The 10,170-nt window shown below is 34.8% G+C and overlaps 1 protein-coding gene across 5 annotated transcripts in view; it reads left to right on the top strand.

The window, feature by feature from the left end:
• Nucleotides 1–4,555: 4,555 nt before the first annotated feature.
• Nucleotides 4,556–10,170, top strand: part of synrg (synergin, gamma) — a 48,273-nt gene continuing 42,658 nt past the window's right edge. For all 5 annotated transcript variants that reach the window (XM_079885205.1, XM_079885204.1, XM_079885203.1 and 2 more), the window contains exons 1-3: nt 4,556–4,630; nt 9,850–9,890; nt 10,022–10,146. In XM_079885205.1, the coding sequence (XP_079741331.1) occupies nt 4,596–4,630; nt 9,850–9,890; nt 10,022–10,146 (201 nt within the window). In that variant the 5' untranslated portion in view covers nt 4,556–4,595. The remainder of the gene's footprint in view (nt 4,631–9,849; nt 9,891–10,021; nt 10,147–10,170) is intronic.

The raw sequence follows: 10,170 nt of genomic DNA, 5'->3' as shown, positions 1-10,170 counted from the left end.
AAAAATGGTTACACTTTATTTTAAAGTGTCAGTATTACAGTGTAATTATACATTTTAGTACTGAGTAATAATAATGAACTACATGTACTTACTATAGGGTTAGGATTATGATGAGGGTTTGGTTTAGGGTTAATATAATAATTTATAGTTATTACTTCAGTAATTACATGTACAATATGTAACAATGACACTGTAAAATAAAGTGTTACCAAAAAACTTTATTAGGCGCTAAACTGTTGGAAATTACATCATAGATGTCATAGACAGCCCTATTTTTAGGTAAAACAATTAAATATATGCATATACAATACCGTTCAAAAAATCTGGGGTCGGTAAAATTTGTTAATGTCTTTGAAAGAAGTTTTTTATTCTCACCCAGACTGCATTTATGTGATCAAAAATACAGAAAAAATGAAATATTATTACATTTTAATATTTTTTTTTCTATTGTAATATATTTTAAAATGTAAGTTTTTCCCTGTGAAGCAAAGCTGAACTTTCAGCATCATTACTCCAGTCTTCAGTGTCACATGATCCTTCAGAAATCATTCTAATGCTGATTTGCTGCTCAAGAAACATTTTCTATTATTATCAGTTTTGAAAGACATTTGAGCATTTAGCAAAAATAAAACTTGCTTGTAGTTGAAGAGACACCTAAAAGCACATTTCAAGTAATTTTCTAGCAAGTAACTCTCTAATTCTCTAACTCATACTGTAATGTTAAACTTCAAAACTTTGTTCTGTTTTTTTGTTTTGTTTTTCAGTTGAATGTGCCTTAAAGTCACTCATAGAGTTATGAAAGAGGGCGTCCTGCTGGGTATATACTTGTAACCCAATGATGTCGCCCTGTTTGGTTATCAATGAGGCCTTTGATTTTGCTCCCAGGGAGCCACTAAAGATCTTACTGCTGCTCTCTTTTACTGCGCTGCCCTGAAAAGAGCAGAGGAGCAGCGAGAGAGAGAGAGAGAGAGAGAGAGAGAGAGAGAGAGAGAGAGAGAGAGAGAGAAATGCTTATTAGCATTCTGAGGAGGTGCTGAGTTAACAAAGCAGTCAACAACAATAATTATAACCATTGTATTAGTTCAATTTAAGGCCAGCGCTGTAAAAGCCGGCCGGTAATTCTTGTATTTTAACAGGCGAATGGAAAAAATACAATAAAGTGCTAATATTGGTGAAATGACTTCAGATTAATGATGTTGAATGAGGTGAATTTTGTGGTAGTGAAACAATTACAGACTTTATATTACCAATATTTTGCTGTTAATCTGATGGTTTGTCAATATGCAGGGGAGAGTGGGGTAAACTGTGCCACTTTTTGTCACAGGGAAGAGGAAATGAGATGTATAGATTACATGTAAATAAAAATTTCAAATATAAAACACAATTTAAACTGCGATGTAGGAAGGAAGTTTATATCATAAAATATCACTCATGTGCGTCTTTCAATCACAGGCAGTTGTGTTTCATTTTCAGTTCAAACATAAAGCAATAAGCATTTGGTACCCAACATGGTAGGGGAGGACTGGATCTAGACTCAGAGGTCAACACAAGAGCAAGATGGACACACAGAGAACAGAGAGACGGGACAAAGGGACAGAAAATGGAAGTTACAAACTGAATGTAGCTGTGTATTTAGTGGTCAGAAGAGAATGGGCACTACATCAACTCCAGCTGGGCCCCAAAGGCTTTTAATGGGCAGGAGAACCCAGCAGGGGTCAGAGGTCAGGAGGCCAATCTCTGCCAGGGCTAATTGGTAACATTGTGTCAAACTGAGATCAAAATTAGCCTTTGAAGTTCTGAATCTGAACAGTGTATAATACGCTTTGAAATACAGTTATATTTTATTACATGTTAACATAATTTGTATATAATATAAGGTAATAAAACATAATATAGGCCTATGATTTATAAACAAATTACAAAGTAGAAACTGTAAACTATTAATGTATGTATATATATATATATATATATATATATATATATATATATATATATATCATGTGTTTTGCCACTTCTTTAAGATGAGGAACAGGCTAATGTGATGTCAACGACTTTGTAATGCAAATAGATGGATTATATCATTTCCCATACTTTTGATTATTTGAATAAATATTTTTTGCATTCATTGTTATTCATAATATCCAGTCTTCAAAAAAAAAAAAAAAAAGAAAGAAAAAGGAAACAACAAACTAGAAATTCACAAAGTTCATAAATTCAGTGAATTCAAACAGTTCATAAATATCCAAAACATACAGTCAGTGAAATAAATCATAAACAGCTTAATGGCTCGACAGGTTGACAGTAGCTGGAAGACTTGAAGCAAAGATGGCAGAGAGGAATAAAAATGTCATTATTAATCACATCATTGTCCTGCATCTATTGAGGGGAAGCACACTGCATTCAACATACAATGATAGTGAAATCCTCACAGATGAGAAACTGTACGTAAACAGACATTTTCATGACCCCACACACTCCGTGAAGGAATTCATCATCCCTGCCTGTGTGATCCTTTGGTAGTTTATTGATCAGTTCTAAACTCAAGACCCACATAGAGGATTTTGGAATGAGAATAGATCCATTCGAGCCATTTGTGTCTAAATGGGAGTGAATAAAATCAGCCTTTCAGCTCAGAGACGAATCATACAGTAAAAGGGAGTCCTGTCAGAGAGCAGTGTCCACGCTGATGCCTGATTTATGGTGATTGGTGGGATGCTCTGAGTCAGTTGTGGGTTAATGTTCACCTGGGTCACAGGGACACCGCTGGAACCTGCCTGTATTCACATCAGGCTCTCTGATGAGGCTGGCCTCAAGCTAAACCCACTACTCTCAGTGGGGAAACAGCGTCCTTCAGAGCTCCTCAATGGACCCTAATGGTAATGTAAGGTGGCTATTCAGAGAGCTGAATGGGCTTGGGTAGAAGAGAAATATCAATCTTGTCCAATGTATTAACAGAGCCAAACTCAATAGCCCCTCCACCCCCCTTTTCCATGGTACCATTATTCAAAATAAAAATAAAAGTACTGTAACTATACTGTTTTCCCCCTCTATTCTGTGTTTAATTGTACCAATAACTAATAATCAAGTAAATATGACATTAGTTATTGGCAATTCATTTGAATTTAAGTTTATTTTATAGCCAGTGTATTTTCACAAAAAGTCTTGGCATAACCCTGTAGTTTTATCTAATTAAAAATAAAGAATAATGTGGACAATGGACACAAATAATGTGAGGGCAAATCGGGGGACAGTGTCCCAGGACTTTTTTTTAAAGCATTTGAGGCACAAACAACGATTTCATTTCCTGTCCAAAAAATAAAATAAAAATCATGTTTATTTATGCAAAACATGCATTTGTCAAATAACTTCATTTAGTACAAAACTAGACACTGCTAGAAACAGTTTCATTTAGGCCAAATATATGATTGTTTAAATATATTTAATTATTATTATTTTTTATTTTATAAACATTTTTTGTTTAATGTTTTCAAGTTTATTGCTAGAAAATACCAAGATCAGGGTTAGTTTACTAAAACCAAAACCATAAACAACACATAACTTTGCATTAATTTAAATTAAAACATATCAAATAAAATATATAAAAACCGTATAAAGTTAAAAGAAAAAAAAATACATTTTAAAAAACAACTAATAAAAGCTAGTAAAAAAAATTATATAAACATAACTAAATAATTACTAAATAACGAAATAAACAACTAAATAAAAATAAACATATCAAATAAAATATATATAAAAACTAAAACTATTTTATTTCAGCTATAGTTGCCAGCCAGGACAACATATGATGTACTAAAATAACAATTTTTTTTTTTTAAATACATTTAAACAAACAACTAATAAAAGCTAGTAAAAAACTAAACACGATTACTTAAACTAAAATTAAAATGGAAAATATAAAATTAAAACTACTTCGAAATATTAATAAAAAAATAATAATATAACACTGGACTGGACCACACAAATCTGAATTTTAAATTGTATTTAGTCACGTTCAAAATTTTGATAATCGGGCTGCAAGAGCAAATCTCAAATAAAAATAAAGTCTGAAAATGAAATAGAAAATAAAAATACACAATTAGAAAATGAAGTAGAAAGTAGAAGAAGAAGAAGAAAGAAAAAACTTTTTAGCCCCTATTTTTTAACCCTTGTTCCTGGAGGCCAAAGTGACGTTTAGCGCCCCCTGGGACAATCCAGAGCCCATTTACGATATCTGGGACAAATACTACAATGGCGCCATCGCCTGTGCAATTATAGGTACTGCAAAGAGCACAGGTGGTAGATCATGAGCAAAAACTGTACTATTTACAAATTATAATAACGTGTAAAAAATACACACAATAACATAACTTAAATTTACAAATAAAAGTTTACATATAAAAAGGACTAAAGTTTATTATTATATTATATAATAAATCATTTTCAAATTGAAAAATGACACGTAAAACGTTGCAAATAAGTATATAAAAAGTATTGAAAATAAATGCATCAGATGAGGTGACGCAACTGGTGGTGTGACCCCGGAAGTGGCGCATGTCTGTTCTCGGCGATGACGTCATTTCATTGAGCTGTTTAAGATGGCGCTTCGGCCCGGAACAGGGGGAGGCGGCAGGTACAGAATTTCATACTTTAACGCGTTGTTATTTATTGTGTTATTTATATCGTATGACATGTATACGCTTTCTAAAGCCAGTATGTGTTATTTCACGTGTCTGTTTGAAAATTCATCCGTTGATCCCGCAGTTTCCCTTTATTTAGCGTAACGTCTGCGGTGATAATGGCTGAGTCTGGTCAGCTGTGATGGTGATGTGACGTTTGTCATACTGCATCAGAGTGATCATCCGTCACATTCATAATCGTTTCTCCTTCTTTGCGAGTTTTTCTTTGCCATAGACCTGGATGCATAACGATATTGATGTCCAAACGTTATCAAACCGCTTGTCAGCAGACTGACTAACACCCAGAAATGGATATTTACTGGCCGTATCTCAAAACCTAGTGAACTGCCTACCTAGACAGCATTGTTGGTGTTCATAGGTTTGTTCGTTGATGGCGTCCTAAAATTTTATACGATCGCAGTGTTTCCGACAGAATTGTTCTTAGATACTGAAATGTTTTGCAGCACTGTCCACCTTCGCTGTACATGTATAGATAGGCTAATACAAGTATTAAAACATACACATAAATGTATTTAGATTTTTATACGTTGTAATTTTGTGTCCTCTTTGAAATGCGTTAACTTCACGTTGTCATATGGACAATAAGTCAGTAATTATACTGGTTCATGAACCTTGAGTACACTAGGGTACAAAATGACAACAGTGTACTGAAAACGATTAAAATCTCTGTATTATGCGATGCTAGTATTATGCGATGTCACTTTGAATAGAAGAAACTACACTATAGACTGAACACGTAATACGCATGTGCATGACGTCACTGTTTTCACAAATGAACGTTTTTGTAGTTTACACGGAGACAATAACCATATCGTTTTCAAAAACGTGCATTTTGAATCATGTTATCAAAATGCATAACAAGTTTTAAACAATGTCCTGCAAGCGACCCCTAAATTTCGAGAAGGACATAACTAGGGGCCGTTTACATGACACCGGTTTCAACTAAAAACGAAAACCTTTTTTTTTTTTGTGCCATTCATTTACATTTTTATAGCATTTTTGAGGGCCTGAAAACACAAACCTTTGAAAATGGGAAGTGCGAGTTTTTGAAAACGATATTGTTATAGTCTCTGTGTGAGTTTGTGAAAGCGTTGACGTCATGCGCCAGGTGTATTACGTATTCAATCCATAGGTGCGTAGTTTTTGTTTACAAAGTGATTGTGGACATTTTTCGGATTGTGTGGATTCTTATTCAAATAACTAATAATTTCGCCTATGAAAATTTGTGAACAACAGTAAATGTAACCACTCCTAAATGCTAAACTGCTGTTCAGTAAGTGAGTCAAATGTTGATTCAGTGAGTTAATTCATTACAGCATTCGTAAGACTTTCTCAGTCTGGTAACTTCAAATTCTGAGAGTATTTTCAGCGATTAAAGGAACTGGCTCATTAGAGTAATTTTTTCATAAATCGGACTATACTGTTTGCGTTGTGTATGTTTTTGAATTTAATATGCCCAAATATTCTATTTGAAGTGTCCATTCTGACCAAATATATGATTTCTTTATTGATTTTACATTTCAATTAATCCAAGATTCCAAAAATATACTTTTGAGTATACAAAAAGTTGATATTGGCCTACAAAACTTATTTTTGAATGTTCGTCCGTGTGCAAATGCATCTGAAGTTTGATTAAAATATTAATTATGTAATAATATTAATGATAGAGGGTGATATTCATTGTTTGCTGGTAGCTGATATACATGTCAGATTCTGCAATGTTTTGGTATCAAAGTTAAAGGAATTGGTAGACCAGACCAGAGCCACCCTGACCAGCATGATGGATGTTTGGAGATGAGACATCAGGTCTGTGACGTGGATCTGGTGATTTGACAGCTCCCATAAATATTCATAGTTGCTGCTTTTCATGTTGCCTGGATCAACATAGTATCGCCCTCGTGGGTGTCATTGAGCTTACAAATATTGATATCGGGCCAGTAAGGCACTTAAAAAAGTACCAAAGTTTTTAGAAAGTAGAACACATAGCTGTCAGAATGGATGGAAAGTCCAACTTCATGTTTTATTTATCTAAAGGGCTTTAGTCTCTGCTGAACTGCTTGAATAATGAATGTCTAGTTTCAAACGGAGCAGCATCAGGTAATACTGATACCTGCTGTGAAACTAAATAACCACAGGGTTCTACATAGAGCTGCTTTATTTGGCAATATAATAAAAGTTCAGCAGCATAAGTACACTCCGAATTTACAGGGAAGGACTTTGTCATGTGTTTTGCCACTTCTTTAAGATGAGGAACAAGCCAATGTGATGTCAACGACTTTGTAATGCAAATGAAATGCTGTTTACCTTCTATAAAGAAGTAAACAATGCAAGAGTTATATTATGATGCACTTTTTGGTTATTTATATGACAGGATTTAGTAGTTTGCAGAAGCAGCAGCAGCTCCATGAAGTTAGATCCAGTCTGGTGTCTGAAGCTGTGATGGGCATCTTCCATATGGCCGAGGCTCTCAGACAGCTGCAGTGGAGGGCATAGGGAGCTTATTAGAACAGGTGGAATTGTATTTTTGCTGCCAACACCTTAAAAGATGCTTATCAGGTCTGAGAGTTCAGAAAAAAGACTGAAGACAGCAATGTCATAGATGCAATCTGTTATTCAGTGTGAAAGTCAGTGACTAAATAAATAAGTCTGCCGGCCCAGTGCCCAGCCTCACAGACCCAACACAAAGGAGTTTGAGGCGTTTGACAGCTCTCAAATTCCCGTATCCATTCGGAAAGTAAGAGCTGATCATCTGTGACAACCTTTTAAAAGGATTTAGGGACATTTCTGAAGTTTATATCCCATTTAAAGTATTGTTTGGTTGGAAAGTTGGATTGAAATGCCATATTGTAAGATAGCCTATGTTTTTATCTCACGTTTGCTTTTGTTTCCACTATCAGTCAGGTTTAAAGTCGGAAGCTATCTGACCCTGTCTTGACTAGGTCTCACTTGTAAAAGAGGTTTTAACCTCAATGTGACTTTCCTAGTTAAATAAAGGTTTAAGTGTGTTATTTTCAAACCCAATAGAGCATTATAGGGATAGTTAACCCAAAAAATGAAAATATCATCATTGATTATACTCACCCTCATGTTGTTCCAAACCCATAAGACTTGTGATTTCCATAAGATTTGTGTTTCGAAGATGAATGAAAGTCTTACGGGTTTGGAACGGGTGAGTAATTGATGGCCGAAGTTTCATTTTTGGGTGAACTAACCCTTTAAGTCCCCTGACATTTCATTTCCGAGCTCACTGGACACTTCTCATGAACACTATAATTTTGCAGTAATGTCACCACATGCACGGGTTTCCAGTGAGTCTAGTTTGGAAGTATTTAGTGTTACTGGTTAATGCAGTGGTTTATGATTTGTCACATTTTTTTTTTTTTTTTTTTTTTCGTAGGAAAACTTTGTGGAAAAAAAAATATATAGCAAGGAAAACTTTACCTTTGTCGTTGATATTCCAACAGGAGATATTTTGCAGAATGTTAATGCTGCTTGTTCCCTTGCAGTAGAAGCACACAGAATGCAGGCTTGGGGTTAATTATGTATAATAAAACAAACAAACAATTATTGACTTAAAAAACCCCCACTTTTTTTAATGCCTATTCAATAATTTACTAATTTTTACAAGAATGTCAAATTTTAAAGCTTTTGTCAGCAAATAATTATATAAAATTAATTTATTTGAAAAAAGCTAATGTAGTGACAGCCCTAATACTTATTAATAAACAAGAATATATATTAAGAATGAATATGTACAAGAAATATGAGATTTGAGAGCTTTGATAGAGAGATGATTGTTTTATTAGCAAAACAGAGAAACTCATTTATGAATTGAAGAATCAAAGATTTCCTAGTTTATTACGATAAACACTTTGCTATATAGCATGAGATGGGATATTTGGTGGAAGTCCAGTGGGAAAAGCAGCTCTTCAGAATGTCATTGGATTTTAGATAAAGCTAATAGCCTTTTCAAGCATTCAAAGCTTTGAACTGAAAAATGGTTCATGACTGTTTAAATACGTTTAAATGCTACTTGATTGTGTTGATTTTATATTGGTTTGCAAATGTATTCCTTATAAATTGTTTTATTTCTATTGTGCTTATACCAGTTTATCTTAACTCTGCTCAATATTGTTAGACTTCAGAGAGAAAATCTTGTATGGACTATTATTAGGTGAATAGACAGCCATTAATATGCTGTATCAAAGCTGCTGTTTACATGTTTCTCAAAGACAAAAATCCTGTCAGAAAAGCTCAGTCTCAGGTTTTGTGGCTATAACCGTGTTTGCTCATGGATGGATGGATGTTGGCAGTAACAGTTTAAAATGGTGGATGAATGTGATCTCCCCACCCTGATGTCACAGCAGATCTCTCTTTGAATGTTAATCTGCCTTAATCCAGTGTTTTATTTTTTTTCTCCTCCCTCTGTTGTATCGCAGTCTCTTTGAGCGCTGTAAAGCTGTGAGCCTGCAGGCAAACAGATGCAACACACACAGACAGATCGCTTTGTGCCAGAGAGCCTCAGTGGAGTGTTAGCCCACATTGCAGACTATTACAAAAGCAAACAAAACAAGGCTAACTCTCAATGAGTTACTTTTACAATTAAGACCCCAAATATTATTATTATTTTTTTGCGTGTGTGCTTTTTCAGCCGCATATGTTTGGCTGCCAAGATGTCTGTTCGTGAAAATTTTGGCAGGTGCAAAGTCTTTAGCTAGTACAACAAATTTTTATTAAAGATGAGCCATGATTGTTTTTACATTTACTGTTGTAGGATCTTCCTCTGATCATAACAATATTTGCAAAATGCTAATTTATGCTTTCATTCCATAAGGAAAATGAATCTATTTCTGCTTTATTGTAATGTGTTTCTTAGCTGTGAAAACAATGTAATGAAGGGCCAATACTGGAAGGATTTTGATTTCCTCTGTGGGGCAATAACATGAAGAACCTTCCAGAATAATGGACTTCGGCTGTTTTCATAAATGTTTTCTCAGTTGAATGATTGATTGGTTGCCTTTAGTCGTCTCTTGAATGTGGAGGGCGATAGAGTAAAGACATTAGCTTGACACTGAAATGAGCTTCAGGGGTTTGAAATGGGCAGCCTGGTAAATGACTACAATATTGAATGTGCCTGTCTTTTCTGTTTTAGTTTTATGTACCCTGTAGGAGGGGGTATTGGACCACCGCAAGGTAAGCTTGCTGACATTTTGCCTGTATTTTGCATCTTTCCACATTAGATCATTTTGTATTGGAAACATTTCTTTGAATGGTTTTACATTTGTCATAAAAATTGACAGTTTTAAACTGTTATTTAATGGCAGGAATGATGCCCATGCAGCAGCAACAGCAGCAGGGCTTCCCCATGGTCCAGGTCATGCAGCCCAACATGCAAGGCATGATGGGAATGAATTTTGGAGCACAGATGCCTGGTGCCATGCCAATACAGGTCTGTTCTGTTTCTGACGGACTT

Source organism: Squalius cephalus, assembly GCF_949319135.1.
Source record: "Squalius cephalus genome assembly, chromosome: 11".
NCBI classification, from domain to species: domain Eukaryota; kingdom Metazoa; phylum Chordata; class Actinopteri; order Cypriniformes; family Leuciscidae; genus Squalius; species Squalius cephalus.
The sequence above is the reverse complement of the archived record's forward strand: the minus strand, read 5'-3'. Positions and strand labels throughout refer to the sequence as shown.